Genomic DNA, 18,231 nt, shown 5'->3' with positions numbered 1-18,231 from the left:
GGGTCCTCTGGTTTCCTCCCACATTCCAAAAGATGTGCAAGCCAGGTGAATTGGCTGTGCTAAATTGCTAGATGAACGAGACAGAGGAAAATGATTCTGGGTGGGTTACTCTTCAGAGGATCAGTGTGTACTTGTTGGGCCAAAGTACCTGTTTCCACACTGTAGGGAATGTAATCTAACCTAGTTAGATAGCTGTTTTTGACCAGCACAGACATGTTTGCGCCTCCACACTAAATGCTTGCACCTTCTTTGCTGGTCTGTGTCTAACCTTCTCTCCTGTGTTTCCTCCCTACTCTGTCTTCCGCACACACTTGGTCTCTCCAACCTACTCTTTATCTTCCTACTCTTAGTCTTTTTCATTTAACTTCTAACCTCTTGTTAATCTTTCGCTCACTCTCTCTTTCTCTTTTACTCCCATGCTCCATCTTCCAATTCCACACTCTTTTGTGACCCCCATCCCCTGCCAGTCATTGTATCTCACATCTTTGCTCTCGCGCTGAGCATCTGTCCTTATCTCTCAACGTCTTACTCATTTGTGTTCTGCCTGTCTCTCCAAACTGCTTATGCATCTCTCTGTCTCTCCTACTATCTCTGCATCTCTCTTCTGCTCTCAGTCTCCTTCTCACTCCCACCTCTAATCTTTCTCTCCCTGGTTAGCACTGCTGCCTCACAGCGCCTGAGACCCGGGTTCAATTCCCGACTCAGGCGACTGACTGTGTGGAGTTTGCACGTTCTCCCCGTGTCTGCGTGGGTTTCCTCCGGGTGCTCCGGTTTCCTCCCACAGTCCAAAGATGTGCGGGTCAGGTGAATTGGCCATGCTAAATTGCCCGTAGTGTTAGGTAAGGGGTAAATGTAGGGGTATAGGTGGGTTGCGCTTCGGCGGGTCGGTGTGGACTTGTTGGGCCGAAGGGCCTGTTTCCACACTGTAAGTAATCTAATCTAATCATTCCCCAATCTTTGCAGAACTTCCTGCACATCTTTGGACTGTGGGAGGAAACCGGAGCACCCGGAGGAAACCCACGCAGACACGGGGAGAACGTGCAAACTCCACACAGTCAGTCACCTGAGGCGGGAATTGAACCCGGGTCTCTGGCGCTGTGAGGCAGCAGTGCTAACCACTGTGCCACCGTGCCGCCCACTAATCTTCTGTTGTCCTGATGAGTCTCTGCACCTCTTCTCACGCACCCTCCATCTCTCACCCTCCCTGCCCTCACCTGCTGACTCTTCTCCCATTTCCCGCATTCTCCCACTCTCTCTACCCTGCCTGCCACTCTCTTGTACAACTGAGGCACCTTCCTCTTTTCTTTTCATTCATCCCTTCCTCTCTCCCCCTCCCTTCCTATCTCTTTGTCTCCCTTTCCCCATGATCTCTTTCTCCTTCCGTTTTATTTTCTGTCTCCCAACTTTCTCTATTCTATTCTAAACTCTTCCCTGCTGTCTCTCCCATTTGTCTACCTCTCCAGTCCGTTTGCCTGTTATTTCGCTGCCCCCTCTCACACTTTCTCTCTCCCTCAATTCTCTTCTCTTTTCCAACGTTTTCTGTCCCGTCCCCATCACCCCTTTCTCTATCCCACGGCTCTCAGCCACTTGCTGGCCCGCTCAGAGTCAATCAGTTGTGAGGCAAAGACGGACTCATGCGAACTTGGATCTCCTCAGGCATCCACCCTCCATCCCCCGCGATTCGCAGCACCTGCCGATACTCCCGGGATGAGGAGAAAAACTTCCCCAAGATCCCGGGACCGATCGAGAAGCTGCGCGGTGTGCTCCTGTAACCACCCGCAGCTCGGGATCCCTGGGAACAAGAGTGAAGCTGCAGGATCTTGTCCAGACTGGCCATCCCACCCTCCCTTCACGAATGCAACACCCCTCGGCATCATGGGGACCAGGGGATAGGCTGCAGGATCCACTCCTGTAAGAGGCCATGATCTCCCGGAGCAGGTCAAAAGCTGCAGGATCCGCTCCTGCAATGTACCCCGCCCAATTCTCACCAGAGTTCCGAAATCTCAGGACAGGGACACTTCAGGATCCGCCCCCTGAGACCCTCCCCCTCAAGCCACGCCGTGCTCGGGATCAACCTACGCCTCCCATACATGCCTTTCCCCACTGAGCACGCCATGCTCGGGGATCCCTGGGATTTGATCCTGTAAGCCTTCCCATGCCCCAGATCCCAAGGAGGGGAGAAGCAAGCATTTGGCCCCGTCTGCACTGGTTGGTGAGATTTGGGGATCGCAGGAGAGGGGCAGTGCGAAATCTCCCCCCTGTAATCGCCCCCTCCCGTCCTAGGGGTCTTCGGGGCCGGGAGTGGTGCTGCGGGATCTACCCCCTGTAATCTCCTCCCGTCCTCGGTTGTCCGGAGTGGTGCTGCGTGATCTACTGCCTGGAACCCCCTCCCGTCCTCGGGATCTTCGGGGCCGTGAGTGGTGCTACGGGATCTACCCCCTGTAATCTCCTCCCGTCCTCGGGATCTTCGGGGCCGGGAGTGGTGCTGCGGGATCTACCCCCTGTAATCTCCTCCCGTCCTCGGTTGTCCGGAGTGGTGCTGCGTGATCTACTGCCTGGAACCCCCTCCCGTCCTCGGGATTCTCGGTGTGACGCTGCTGGCAACGGGATCCCCCAGCGGGAATGAATCTGCAGGATCCAATGCCGTGAGCACCGGTTAACAGGATGCCAGGTGAGGGGAAACTGACAAGATCCCGCCGCTCCGGGACCTGGTCAATTTCGGGGATGGCGCGGGGCGCTGCGGGCGCGAGCGACCGCCCGGAACGGGCCGCCTTCTCATTGGCTGCTCCCCTCGGTGGAAGGACGGCCCCCCTTTGTGTGTGACTGGCCCACGCGCGGCCACCCACGCCCTCCGAGCGAAGCAGCCAATGGGAAGCGGCGCAGCTGGCGCGGGCGTACCTTACGCCGGTCGCTGCGCTACAGGGCGGGAGTTCCGGCCCCGGGCAATATCCGGCGCACCCAGCGCTGGTTTAAAGCGCACGCTTGCAACAACACACCGCCCCAACAATAGGGAAGCGGTGCCGCCGCGGAGACTTGGTCTCCTTGCGGGGCGGAGGCCATGGTGGAGCCCCGCGCTCCCAGGTTCAGCGATGCCGCCCTGAAGGTCTTGGTGGAGCAGGTGAGAGCCCACAAGGAGGTCCTCTTCCCTTCGGATGGCAGGAAGATGCCCAGGCAGACCCTGCGCCAGGCCTGGAGGGAGGTGGCACTCTATGTCAATCTCAAGAGCATCACTCCCAGGACCTGGTTGCAGTGCCGCAAGAAGTTCAATGACCTCACCCGCACCGCCAGGGTGAGTACGCAAATTGCGCCCCGGATCACTTGCACTCGATTTTAACTCAAGGCGGCGATAACGGAATTCATTCATCTGTGAAATTCAAAAAAAAGACAGCGCTCATTAAAGGCGGCATGCCGGATTTACACTTCATATTAAAACCCCCTTTCATTCGATCCTCCGGCAACACGCTCAGCGTTACTTCTCTCTTCCCTTCTTCAACATTATCTACGCTCGAGTTTCCTCCCCGCGCCCAGCAAATGAGTTGCTTTCCGTCCCTAGCACTGACAGTACCGAATTCTCCCAACCTGAAGAAATGTTTGAGTTTCCCCGTGGATTTGTTGATTTTTCTCTCCTTTCCTTGAAGTGGGAGCACTTCCCCCAAACCCCCTATATAGTTCCTAAATGAATTCATGGGATGTGGGATCCTTAGCTGAACCAGCATTTGTTTCTGGTCCCCAGGTGCCCCTTGTAATGGTGGTGCTAACCTTGAACCGCTGCAGTCCATGATGTAGGTAAACCCACCATGTCATTATTGGGGAAGTTCCAGGATTTTGGCCCAGTCACAATCAACCAGCAATATATTTCTAAGTCAAGTTGGTGAATATCTTGAATAGCAGAAGGTTCTTCAGCCAGAGACTGGTGAATCTGTGGAAATCACTGCCACAGAATGGTGTGGAGGCCAGGTTGCTGAGTGTCATTCAGATGAGACAGCTTCTTGACTGTGAATGGGGATCAAGGGTGATCATGGGAATGAGAAACTTCTCAGCCATTATTAAATGGCAGGGCAGACTTGATGGGCTGAATGGCCTGATTTCTGCTCCTATGTCTTAGCAGGGAACTTGAAAGTGATGGTGTCCCATGTATCTATTGCCCTCATCCTTTAAGGTGGTGGAGGTAATGGGGTTTGGGAAGTGCTTTTGGAGGAGCCTTGGTATGTTATTGCAGTGAATCTCATTGATCGTTCACACTGCTGCAGTCAGTGAGGGTGAAAATGGATGCTGAATGTGGTGGAAATGAAGCAGACTCCTTGACCCTGGATCTACTCTGTAAAAATCCTTTAATATTTCAAACCACTTAGCTGAACTTAATTGTCCCCACATCCGCCATATCTTCATTATAAGCTCACTTGTTAGCCTTTCTGGCTCAAGGCAGAGATCGTAGAATTTCAGAATTATATATCCTTAACACTCTTTGTGCCCTCTTGTACTATGTACCCTTTCTATAATCTGGAAATAAGATTTCTGCATCGAACTCCAAGTCTAACCAGAAATCAATATCCACTCACTATCAGTTCTCTAGTTTTCAATCTTTTTATTCTTTTGGTTTTGACGTGTAAGTTTGGATGAGACAATTGACCTTGATAAGTAATTGAGTAAAAAATGAGGTCTGCAGATGCTGGAGATCACAGCTGAAAATGTGTTGCTGGTCAAAGCACAGCAGGCCAGGCAGCATCTCAGGAATAGGGAATTCGATGTTTCGAGCATAAGCCCTTCATCAGGAATGATAAGTAATTGGCTAATGAACAGCGAGTGGGTATAAGTGGCCCTTTTTCAGAATGACAACTGCAGATATATAGGACAGTGAAGAAGGCATTTGGTATGCTTTCCTTTATTGGTCAGAGCATTGAGTATCGGAGTTGAGAGGTCTTGTTGCAAATATACAGGATGTTGGATAGGCCACTTTTGGAATATTGCAAGCAATTCTGGTCTCCTTCCATTTGGAAGGATGTTGTGAAATTTGAAATGTCGTCCTATTTTCTCCCCTCAGTCAAAGCAAAATGCTCAGAGACACAGTATAGTTTTGCTTCCATCATCTTTATTCTGGGCCCTGGAGGCAGAGAGAACAATCACTCAGGCACAGAGACATAAGTTCTTGGTTTTCTCTTGAACAGCAGTTTCTGAAAGAATTATAGTCATTTTACAGGGCGGAGCATCCAGATAAGGCAACATACATATTAATTGGGTGAACTTTACAATCAGCGAGCATTAACAGTAAAGATTAAGCCATCTTCTGTTACCCAATGAATGTTCTTAACCTTAACTGGCTTCACGTATGAATACTTTTCACCTTGTTAAACTGACCTTGCACACTGAATGCTTCCAATATTGTTAAATGGCTCTACATATTGAATATGTTTCCACCTTGAAGCTGAAAATGTGTTGCTGGTTAAAGCACAGCAGGTTAGGCAGCATCCAAGGAATAGGAAACTCGACGTTTCGGGCATAAGCCCTTCATCAGGAAGGTTTCCACCTTGTTAACCAATTACCCTTGCCTCCAGAACCCCATTGTTAACTGTAAGTTATCTGATCTGAGTTATGCTCAACTGAATCTCATGTTTAACAAAACTCAAACTCAACTCTTTTCCCTACCTGTTTATAGCCCACGCACATTCTCAGAAAGGGATCAGAAAAGATTTACAAGGATATTGCCAGGGTTGGAAGATTTGAACTGTAGAGAGAGGCTGAATAGGCTGTGGCTGTTTTCCCTGGAGCCTTGGAGGCTGAGGGGTGACCTTTATAAAGGTTTCCAACATCATGAGCATCAATAGGATAAATAGACAAAGTATTTTCCCTTGTATGGGTGAGTTCATAGGTTTTGGGTGAGAGGGGGAAGACATAAAGGGACGTAAGGGGTAACCCTTTTTGCACAGCGAATGTGGCGGAGGCTGGTACAGTTACAGTGTCTAAAATGGATCTGGTTGGGGATATGAATAGGAAGCGTCTCAAGGGATATGAACCAGGTGCTGGCAAATGGGACTAGATTAGGTTAGGATAAGTGGTCAGCGTGGGTGAGTTGGACCGAAGATTTGCAGACATCACAAAAACAGGTGGAAAGCAGGTTGCGAGAGGAATGCAAACAATTTAGAGTATCTATTGCATTCTCTGCTACCTTCCCTCCCCCCACCCACCCAACCCACCCTCTGGCCCACAAGCCTCATTCCTGATGAAGGGCTTATGCCTGAAACATCGATTCTCATGCTCCTTGGATGCTGCCTGACCTGCTGTGCTTTTCCAGCACCATGCTTTTGCATCTGATCTGTAGCTTTTGCAGTCCTCACTTTCTCCCAATTTACAGAATATCATTCATTGAGAATATCTTTGTAGTCTGAGTTAATATTAAGATTGGAGTCAGGAGGAATTTCTTCTGAGGGTTGAATCTTTGGGACTCTTTACCACAGAAAGTTGAAGGGATGGAATTTTTAAGCATATTCAAGGCTGAGATAGATTCTTGATCAGTATGGGGAAAGAGCAGGGAAGTTGATTGGAGGAATCTCAGATCAGCCATTATACAATGAAAAGGCAGAGCAGGCTCATGAAGTCAAACAGCGTTCTGTTGTTCCTATTTCTTATGCTCTTATGGATACAGACAGTGGATATGTTCTCAAATTGGTGAGACCTGTAATGGGGTCATAACTTGTCTGTATTTTTAGAATTGGTTCGCTAGGAAAAGAAAAGTAGCTAGCCTAATTCAGAATGGTGACAATGCAGGTGGCAGAAGCAAGTTGCAAAGGGATATTAATAAACTATACAAAACTGGAGCAGATGGAGCTAGTATGAGGGCTGCCTTTGACATTACAACTGTTACCACTCCCTCCACCTTGTGTTTGATGACACCTTTTAATGTTGAACTTCCCTTGTCGTTTATTACTCCCACGAGTTGGCCTTCTGTTCCACTTCCACCCATGCATTCACACTTCCAGCTGTCTCTTCAGTGTTGAAGATTCAAACATGAACTCCTGTCCTCTGTTTGCAGATGCTTGCAGACCTGCGGAGGATCCCCAGCTTCTTTTTTAGAGCTATTCATGGAATCTTTAGTGTGGAAACAGGCCATTCGCCCCAACACGTCCACACTGACCCTCTGAAGAATAACCCATCCAGATCCATTCTCCTAACATATTACTTTAAATTTCCCTTGACTAATGCATCTAACCTACACATCTCTGAACACTATGGGCAACTTAGCATGACCAGTTCACATACCCTTGCATACCTTTTGGATTGTGGGAGGAAACCAGAGCACCTGGAGAAAACTCATGCAGACCTGGGGGAAAGTGTGCAAACTCCACATAGACATTTGCCCAAGGCTGAAATCAAACTCTGATTCCTGGCGCTGTGAGACAGCAGTGCTAACAACTGTGCCATGTTGTATTTGCAGTATTATGCTTTCAAGTATGTGAGGATGTCCTTCCACCCAGACAGATCAATCAGTAAGTATTTTAAAAATGTACGTTGGGTGACAAAGCAGAAAGGTCAACAAGCCCAAATCAATAAACTGATAAAAGTCATCATTTTTTAAAAAAAGCTACATGGTATTTTCTCTGTCATGAGGGCTTCTATCCAAAGGAGTGAAAATTTATGTTAGAACCGAGATCTCTTATGAGGTCCCATCTGGAGTAACTGTTCGGTTTTGGGTACTACACCTCAGGAAGGGTGTATTGTGCCTGGAATTGACAGCACCAATTTAGTAGAATGATGTTTCAGCTAAAAGGATTGAAACAATCGTCACTCATTCCACAGTCGGGGTCATATTCTCAAAGGAAAAAGTGCAACTAAGGTGATAAACGTGAGTCAAGCATTAGATAGAGCAGATGTTATGGTGGATAAATATTTAATGATTTGGCTAAGGGAATCAAATATAACATTTCCAAGTTTGCACATGATGCAAAGCAAGGTGGAAAGGTGAACTGTGAGGATACAGCTTCAGTGTGGTTTAGGTCAAGTTGAGTGAGTGGGCAAATGCATGGTGGATAAATGTGAGGTTATCCACTTTTGTAGCAAAACCAGACAGCAGATTATTTATTAATAACAAATAAATTGAGAAAAGGGGAACTGCAAAGAGACCTGGGTGTCTTTGAATGCCAGTGTGCAGTGCAGCAGGAAATTAAAAGTCAAATAGTATGTTGGCCTTAATAGCGAGAGGATTCAAGTACAGTAGCAGGGATGTCTTGCTGCAATTGTGCAGGGACCTTGCTGAAAGGACAACTGCAATATCTTGTGCAGTTTTAGGCCTCTTCTTTCTGAGGAAGAAAGCTTTAGTGATGGAAGGATTGCAACAAAAATTACAAGACTGATTCCTAGTATGATCGAACTGATGTATGAAAGAGACTGCATCAGTTAGGATTACATTCACTTGAGTTCAGAAGAACAAGGGGAATCTCACAGAAACCTATCAATTTCTAACAACAGGACTAGGGAGAATAAATGCAGAAAGGATGCTGTCGATGACTAGGGAGCCCAGAACCCTGCCTGTAAGGTCTACTGAGATTTACAAAGCTACCTAACCACCATTTTATTCATGGCAATTAGGAAGAGGCAATAAATTGTGCTTTAGCCAGTGATGGTCACATCCAAGAAACATTCGTGACCTTCAACCTTAACTGAATTTTGTTGACAATTTCAGAACTGCCACTGCTTTGTTTTTATTTTTGGTCAAAGTGCTGGAGAAAGTCAACAGGTCTGACACTATCTGTGGAGAGAGCAAAAGACAAGATGGAGCAGATTTGTAGACTTCCTGTTTGAATTTGCGATCTACCATCCAGAAACAACAGGAGTAAGGCATTTAACCCTTGACACATTCTGGCATTCAGTGGGGCCCATGCTGATGTGTGTCCTAAAATCATGTACCCTCCTTCATTCCTTACACGTAAGGACGTAAACTTTCAAAGATGCTTATTTGTTCATGGAATGTGGAACGCTGTTGGCTAGGTCAGCATTAATTGTTGATGTGTAGATTAGAGTGGTCCTGGAAAAACACAGCAGGAGGAGCAGCAGCAGGCAAATTGACGTTTTGGGCAAAAGCCCTTCATACTATGCTCTGGACAATCTGTGGGTGTGATGCCTTCTTGAACCATTGCAGTCCTTGGAATAGTGACACCCACAGTGTTATCGGGGGGAGAGCCCCAGGAATTTGACCCAGTAGCTTGAAGGAATAGCAATACATTTACAAGACGGGATGTAGAGGGTGGTGTTCTCATGTTGGTTATCTTTGTCCTTCTTGGCGGAAATGGTTGTGGGTTTGGATGATGCTGCCAGAGGAGCTGCAACTGAGTATTGGTGGTGAGTGTGAATATGATAGGGTGCAAATCTAAAGGAGTGTCATGTCCAGAAATTCATCAATCTCCACTTTTTGAATTTAACAGTTGATTGTTCCACAAAGGGTCACTGTTATTCAGAGTCCCAGATTGGACCATCTTTTGTGTAAAGAAGCAATTCTGGTCTCCCTGAAATAGGAAGGATATTGTGAAACTTGAAAGGGTTCATAAAGATTTTACAAGGGGTGTTGGCGGGTTTGAGCTGGAGGGAGAAGCTGAGGCTGGGGCTGTTTTCCCTGGAGCCTCAGAGGCTGAGGGGACCTTTTTATAGAGATTTTTAAAATCATGAGCTGCATGGACAGGGTAAAGAGACAAGGTCTTTTCCTCAGGGTGGGGGAATCTAGCATTGGAGGGCATATGTTTAGGGTGAGAGCAGAAAGATTTAAAAAGGTCATAAGGCGTAACTTTTTCACAGAAAGGGTGGTGCGTGTATGGAATGAGCTGCCAGAGGAAGTGGTGGAAGCTGGTACAATGACAACATTTAAAGGGCATCCTGATGGAAACATGAGCAGGAAGGATTTAGAGGGACATGGGTCAAATGCTGGCAAATATGATTCTATATTAATTTAGGATATCTGGTCAGCATGGATGAGCTGGACTGAAGGGTCTGTTTCTGTGCTGCACCTCTGTATGGCTGTAAGAGTTAATTTCACTTCAGAAAAGTGTTGCTTAATTTTTCTATTGTACACCTCAACCATCAGAGAGAGTTTGAGGCGATCAATGGTACGGGCAGGATCCCTCCCAAGAAACAGCAGTAGTCAGAAGAATCTTTGCCTTGCCTTCCCATTAGACCAAAAGGAAGAGGAACAGGAGTAGACCACTCAACCTCTTGAGCCTGCTCCGCCATCCAATAGGATCATGGCTGATCTAACGTCCACTTTCCTGCCTTTTCCCTATCGCTCTTTATTCCCAAATTGAAGAGTCTTTCTATCTCAGCCATAAATGTACACCAGGATCTGCCTCCACAGCTCTCTGTGGCAAGGAGTTCCAAAAACACTCCCTTTATTGAGAGCTGAAATTCCTCCTTATCTCTGTCTTAAACTGGTGCTGTCTGTTCCCTCTGGCCTAGACTCTTCCATGAGGGGGGAAATGTCCTCGCAGTATTTATCTTGGCAAGCCCTAAAGAATCCTGTATGTTGTCGTGAGACCACCTCATTCTTTTGAGCTACGGTGAGTAGAGTCCCGAACTGTTTAGGCTTTGCTCATAAGGAAGCCCCTCGGGCTACGGATCATCCTGGTGAACCCTCTCTGAACTGCCTCCAATGAAAAGATATATATATTTTTAATAAGGGACAAGACTGCTCACAATATTTTAGATGTGGTTTCCCCAGCACCTTGTGCAGTTGTAGTAAGACTTCCCTACTCTGGAACTCCAACCCCCTTGAAATAAGGGTCAATCTTATATTATTCTTCCTGGTTACATTGTGTACCTGTGCGCTAGCTTTGTTTCACACGCAAGTCCCCCCAGGTCCCTTTGTGCTGCAGCTTTTCTCTGTTTAAATAACATTTTGTTCTTTCATCCTCCCTTCCAAAATGAACTTCACATTTGCCCACATTGTATGTCATTTGCTAACATTTTTACCACTTACTTAGCCTATTGATCTAGCTGTAAACTGTTTGTATTCTCTCCACAAATTGCCTTTCCATCTATTTTTATGTATCACCTGCAAATTTAGCTACAGTAGATTTGCTTCCTTCCTGAGTTATTAACATACTATATACAGTTGTAGTTCTGGCATTTAATCCTTGATTGCCAATTTGAAAAGGAACTGCTTATCTTGACTTGCTCTTTTCTGTCCATTAGCCATTTTTCTATCCAGCAAATATATGGTCTCCAACACCATGGGGGCTCTTATCTTTTGACTTAACCTTTAGTGAGTTACCTTGTTGATCGCCTTGTGGAAGTCCAAATACAATAGATCTACTGGTTCCCCTCTCCACTCTGTTTGATACTTCCCTGAAAAACTCAAAAGGGAATAAGTTAGTCAAATGGGACTTCCCTTTCATGAAGTCGTCCTGATTAATCTTGATTAGATTCTAATTTCCCAAATATGCTGCTATGACTTACTAATTTACTCCAACATTTTTTCCAATGATAAATATTACGCTAATGGATTTTTGCCCCTCTCTCTCTCTTTTTTTTAATGGGGGTGTTACATTAGCAGTTTTCCAATCATGAGTACTTCTCCAGCACTGATGTTTGGAAAATTACAACCAATGCATGCACTGTCTCTGCCGCTACTTTTAATATCCTCGATGTAAGCCATCAGGGCCAAAGGACCTTTCTTCCTTTTTAACCCAATAGTTTGCGTAGTGTTACTACTTTGGTGATGATGATTTGTAATTCCTCCCCTTTACATTCTTATTAATTGGATAATTGAAGTACCTTCCACCATAAAGACTGATGCAAAATATTTGTTTAACTTCTCTGTAATTTCCTTCTTCCCTATAACTATCTGTGCAGATTCATTTTCTTATGGCCTTTTGTTTGTTTTGATCTAAGGGTTTGGAGGGATCTGGGCCGGGTGCTGGCAGGTGGGACTAGATTGGGTTGGGATATCTGGTCGGCATGGACAGGTTGGACCGAAGGGTCTATTTCCATGCTGTACATCTCTGACTCTATGATCTCTCCCTTCCTTTTTGATATCTTCAATAAAGCTACTATTGTCAGTTTTTATATTCCTTGCTAATTTGCCTTTGTCAGTATTTTCTCTCATTATTGTCTTTTTAGTCCTTCTTTGCTGGATTCTGAATTTAGCCCTCAGGGCTATCACTGACCTTTGCCTCCCTACGTGCTTTGTCTTCCAATTTTATGCTCTCCTTAACTTCCTTGGTTGGCTATGGTTGGTTTAGCCCTCTCAGAATCTCTCCTCCTTATTGCGGATACAGATTCATGATTTGCGTCCTTTTTAAATGCATGCCTTTGCTGCTGCCAATCTCTCTGGCCAGTCCACTTTAGCTAACTCTATCCTCATTTAAATGTAATTCCCTTTATTTTGGTTAAACAGTTGTTTCCGACACAACTGAATAAGTTCTGACCTGTTATGATCACTACTTGGGATCTTTTACTCTGAGGTCACTTATTAAACTTGTCTCATTACTGGTTACAATTTGCCTGTGTCTCAGTTGACTCCAAGACCTATTGCTGTGGGAAACTATCCTAAACGCACTCCCACATACAGGTGTAGGTTAGGTGAGTTGGCCATGCTAAATTGCCCAACATGATCAGGGATGTGTAGGTTAGGTGCATGAATCAGAGGAAATGTAGAGTAATAATGGTAGGGGAATGGGTCTGGGTGGGATACTGTCTCGAGGGTCAGTGTGGACTTGTTGGGCCAAATAGCCTGGTTCCACACTGTAGTGATTCTATGGTTCTATGGATTTCTTATTACAGCTCTTCTTTCCAACATGATTGATCTAATCAACATGAAGATTAGAGCCACCCATAATATTGCTGTATTCTGTTACATGCTCCTCTCATTTGTTTTATCACCTTTATTCAAGTATGTCACGACTGTTTGGTGGTTTGGACATGATACCTACCTGTGTCTTCCTTCCTTTGCTGTTATTTACCTCTACCGAAATGGACCGGACGTCATCTGAATCTAGGTCATCTCTGCCAATTGTCCTCAATCATCTGTCATTATAGTTTCCCTCTCATCTTAAACCTATGCCCGATAGTTTTCGACTCCTGCCCTCTGAAAAAGACTGTGACTATGCACCCTGTCCATGCCTCATGATTCTTATAAACCTCTATCAGGTCACCCCTCAGCCTCAAACTCCAGGGCAATAACCCCAGCATATTCAGCCTCTCCCTATAGCTCAAACCCTCCAACTTCGGCAACATCTTTGTAGAACGTTTCTGCACCCTTTCAACTTTATCAACATCTTCCCTATAGCAGGGTGACCAGAATTGAGTGCAGTGATCAAAAGAGGCCAAACCAATGTCCTATACAGGTACAACATGACATCCTGAGTCCTAAACTCAATGCAACGTTACCAAATGCCTCCCTCATTACCCTGACTCCACTTTCAAAGAACAATGAACTCTGCAACCCAAAGTCTCTTTGTTTGGCAACACTCCCCAGGACCCTGCCATTAAGTATATAAGCCATGCCCTGATTTGCCTTTCGAAAATGCAACCCACATTTATCTAAATTAAACTCCATCTGCCACTCCTCAGCCCATCTGATCAAGATCCCGATCTACCCTGAGGTAACCACCTTCACTGTCCACTGCACCATCAATTTTGGTTTCATCTGCAAGCTTTCTAACCACTCTTCCTATATTCAGATCCAAGTCATTTATATAAATGATGAAAAGCATTTATATGCTAGTCACAGGCCTCCAGTCTGAAAAACAACCACCCTCTGTCTTCTACCTTCAATCTTGCATCCTGGATTCCGTGTGAACTAACCTTGCCAACTAGTTTACCATGAGAAATATTGTCAAATGTCTTGCTGAGTTCCATAAATACAAGATCCACTGCTCTGCCCTCATCAATTTTGTTTGTCACTACTTCAAAAAAGTCAGTCAAATTAGGAAGACATGATTTCCCACACACAAAGCCAAGTTGACTGTCTCTAATCAGTCCTTGCCTTTCCAAATACATGTAAATCCTGTTCTCCACAATCCCCTCCAACAACATACCCACCACTGACATCAGGCTCACCAGTCTACTGCCACTTGGCATTTCCTTACCACATTTCTTAAATTGTGGCACCGTATTAGCCACCTTCCATCTTCCGGTATCTCACCCGTGGCCATTGATGATACAAATATCTCAGCAACGGGCCCAGCAATCAGTTTGCTAGCTTCCCATAAAGGCCTGGGATACACCTGATCAGGTCCTGAAATATGTATTCACCTTTATGTATCTTAAGACCTCCAGCACCACTTGTTGTGTATTGTAGACACTTGTTCAAGATGTCACTACTTATTTCTCCACGTTTGCAAGCTTTCACATCCTTCTCCACAGTAAATACTGGTGGGAAATGTTTGATCCCAGTAGTCTACACCTGATGTATGCCTCCTTTTTTCTTTACCAGAGCCTCAGTTTCTCCAGTTATCCAGTATTCCTGAGAGCTACCAGCTTTGTCTTTCATACTGATAGGAATGTACGACCTCTGGACTCTCAGCATCTCATTTTTGAAGGCCTCTCACTTTTTCCCCCATCCCTTTACCAAAAAGTACTTAAAACATAGAACAGTAGAGCACAGTATAGGCCCTTCGGCCGTCTGTTGTATTGAGCTTTTATTCTACCCGAAGGTCAAACTAACCTACATACCCTTCATTTTACTATCATGCATGTGCTTATCCAAGAGTCACTTAAATGTCCCTAATATATCAGACTCTACTACCACTGCTGGCAGTGCATTCCACACTTCCAACATACTGACCTCTGATATCTCCTGTAAACCTTCTTCCAATCACCTTAAAATTATGCCCCTTTGTGATAGCCATTTCTGCACCAGGAAAAAAATTCTTACTTCACTCTTTCTATGCCCCTCATCATCTTGTGCACCTTTATCAAGCTGCTTCTCACTTCCTTCACTGCAATAAGAAAAGCCTCAGCTCCCTCATCCTTTTGTCATAAGACATGCCTTCCAGTCCAGGCAACATCCTCGTAAATCTCCTTTGCACTCTCTCTAAAGCTTCCACATCCTTCCTGTAATGACATGACCAGAACTGAACACAATATTCCAAGTGTAGGCTAACAAGGGCTATATAGAGCTTCAGCCTAACCTCAGGTCTCTTAAACTCGATCCTTCTGTTAGTGAAAGCCAACACACCATACGCCTCCTTAACAACCCTATCAACTTAGGCTCTCCCAATTAGCTTTTTGCCCAATACAATCAAAGTTGGCCTTACTCCAGTTTAGAGTTTGAACTTTTAGATCAGGTCCATCCTTTTCCATGTCAACAGTGTGGTGCTGGAAAAGCACAGCAGGTCAGGAGTAGGAGAATCAACATTTTGGGTAAGCCCTTCACTCCTGATGAAGGGCTTGTGCCCGAAACATCGACTCTCCTGCTTCTCTGATACTGCCTAACCTACTATACTTTGCCAGCACCACACTCTTGACTCTGATCTACAGCATCTACAGTCCTCACTTTCTCCATCCTTTTCCATCACTATTTTACAACGAATAAAATTATAATAAATGGCCCCATTGACTTGGGGCCAGTTTAAGTTGTTAACACCTCATTAACTTGTCTGCCTTATTTCCCAAGAGAAGTTCAAGTTTTGCTCCTTCTCAATAGGTTCCATGGCAGATACTTGTCCTAGGACATCAACCCTGGTCCTGCCTTGTTGCAATCCGTCCAATTTGTACTGGTCCCACCTCCCCCAGAAACAGTCCCAAAGAAACTGTCTCCCTTGCGCCAGTCTTCTATACACATGTTTGTCTAATATATCCTGTTATTTCTACTCTGCCAAGAACATGGTTCTGATAGTAATCCTGAGCTTGCCACCTTTTGATATCCTACTTTTCAACTTACTTTGTAATGTTAGGTTCTTTTTCTTGAGTTTCTTACACAGTTGATGCAGCTGCAATACGCCAACTTTTGTGAACAGCCAAAATTTATTAAGCAAATACACGCTTTGGAAGGTCAGTTAGCACTCTTCATAAAGCTTGCGAAGCACGTCAAGAGAAGCTCCCTGTACAAAGGAACCAGTTCGGCCTTGATACAAAATTTCACATTGCAGTCAATAATGCCCACAAGACACCCCCTACCCCTCCCCCACAGTCACATGCCACTCAGGACACAATGCAGTGACTAGACCATTTCCAGAAACAATGTGAGGTAAATCATCCCTGAATGGCAAGATCTGGTGTAAATCGTTTTTTGTAAACTGCAGAGTGTAGTCCGAATTCCAACTGCAATGTTCTTAATGATTCTGGACAGGAGACAATAATGTAAGTTTACTCCAAATGTGTAATTAGATGGGCTGTGCAATTTTTTTTACATTGTACCTGCAAAGACAGAGAAACATACCATCCTACCCCTAGGAAATCCAATTTCCTGAAGGTCAGCAGAGCAAATTAACCCCTTAAAATCTCAGTAACTCCCTATATTCTACTTTTAGGACCTCATCACTTCTTATTAACATGTTCCATTGATACCGATGTGTACCAAAACCACAGGCAGTTCATCCTCCCACCTCTAGGATGTCCTGTACCTGGTCTCTAACATCCTTGACTCTAGCACCAAATGGAAAATGTATTGCCCTGGCATCCTATTTGCTGCCACAGATATTTATTCCCCTTACTATTGAATCTTCTATGACGATTGCCTTCTCACACTTTCTCCCGTGTAGAAGATCCAAACAAATGTAGCTGTTCCTGGTTTCTCCTGAGGCCATTTCCCCCAAAAGAGACAGCAGTTTTGCAACATAAATATCACCAGGGGTTCCTGCAGTGCCTGGGAGAAAGTGAGGACTGAAGATGCTGGAATATCAGAGTTGAGAGTGTAATGCTGGAAAAGCACAATAGTTCAGGGAACATTCAAGGAACAGGAGAATTGATGTTTCGAGCAAGAACCCTTCATCAGGAATGAGGCTTGTGAGCTAAGAGGGTGGGGGTGTGGTAGGTGGGGATAATAGTGATTGGTTGGAGAGGAGGGTGGACTCCTCCATGATACTCTTGTCAAGTCCATGCCCCCTCACCAACCCACCCACCCCTCCTGGCACCTTCCTCTGCCACCACAGGAATTGCAAAACCTGCGCCCACGCCTCACCTCTTACCTCCGTCCAAGGCCTCAAAGGAACCTTCTACATCCGAGTTTAACCTGCACTTCCACACTATCATTTACTGCATCCGGTGCTCCCAAAGTGGTTGTCTCTACTTTGGAGACAGGACACCTACTTGCAGAGCGCTTCAGGAAACATCTCAGGGATACCTGCACCCACCAACCCCACTGACCCGTGGCTAAACACTTCAATTCCCCCTCCCACTCCACCAAGGACGTGCAGGTCCTGGGCCTCCTTCATCGCCACACCTTAACCACCTGATGCCTGGAGGAAGAACGTCTCATCTTCTGCCTTGGGACTCTCCAATCACACAGCATCAATGTGGACTTCACCAGTTTCCTCATTTTCCCCTTGCAACCCGTCCTACTTATCCACTCCACCCTCCTCTCTGACCTATCACCTTTAAGCTCACTTCCATCTACCCATTGTACTCTCAGCTACCTTCGCCACCCTGCTTCCTATTTATCTCTCCGCTCCTCTCAGCTCACAAGCCTCATTCCTTTTGAGGGCTCTTGCCTGAAACGTCGATTCTCCTGCTCCTTAGATGCTGCCTGCCCTGTGTTTTTGCAGCACTGCACTCCCTCGTTCCTGCAATATCTGCTCAGTCCTCTTGCTCATTCTGGTGGGCAGCCATTCCCTTTCAGCTAGTAGAGTCTTAGCCTGCAGTGTGACCACCTTGAGCCACACTGTCATCAATACTCTCAGCTTTACAGATGCTCCGCACACTCCACAGTGCTGTTCCAGCTCTGGGCTTCCAGGAGCAGCAACTGGAGAAATTCTCTGGGAAATATGCCCAGCTGTCTGCCTAGAACAGAAAGAGCAAATCACAGCTCTGATTTGATCTGATGTGGGGTAACCCCTTCTTTGGGTTAAACTATTAAAAGGTCTCTTAAAATCAAATAACATCAGTTGCTTTAGGACTTTTCTTCTGTTGACCTTGTTAAAACAGAATACACCTGTACAAACTATCAACCACAAAATACAGACTTTATGAATTACAAGTCTTAATCACTTGCTTCTGTTCTTGCTCAATCAGCAGCTTCCACTTGTGCTGTATCACCTTTTTACATCCTGACATCCCTGTAGGTGTTCAGGTTCTGGATTGTAATGCTGGGCT

At 45.7% G+C, this 18,231-nt stretch overlaps 1 protein-coding gene across 1 annotated transcript in view; it reads left to right on the top strand.

Moving 5' to 3' along the window:
• The first annotated feature begins 2,962 nt into the window (after positions 1-2,962).
• LOC132833979 (uncharacterized) overlaps positions 2,963-18,231 on the top strand; it is a 38,708-nt gene continuing 23,439 nt past the window's right edge. Inside the window, exon 1 of the mRNA XM_060852689.1 lies at positions 2,963-3,289. Within this exon, the coding sequence (XP_060708672.1) occupies positions 3,059-3,289 (231 nt within the window). The 5' untranslated portion in view covers positions 2,963-3,058. The remainder of the gene's footprint in view (positions 3,290-18,231) is intronic.

Source organism: Hemiscyllium ocellatum, chromosome 38 (genome assembly GCF_020745735.1).
Source record: "Hemiscyllium ocellatum isolate sHemOce1 chromosome 38, sHemOce1.pat.X.cur, whole genome shotgun sequence".
Classification (NCBI taxonomy): domain Eukaryota; kingdom Metazoa; phylum Chordata; class Chondrichthyes; order Orectolobiformes; family Hemiscylliidae; genus Hemiscyllium; species Hemiscyllium ocellatum.
Note: the sequence above shows the minus strand (reverse complement) of the source record. Positions and strands in the feature narration are given on the sequence as shown.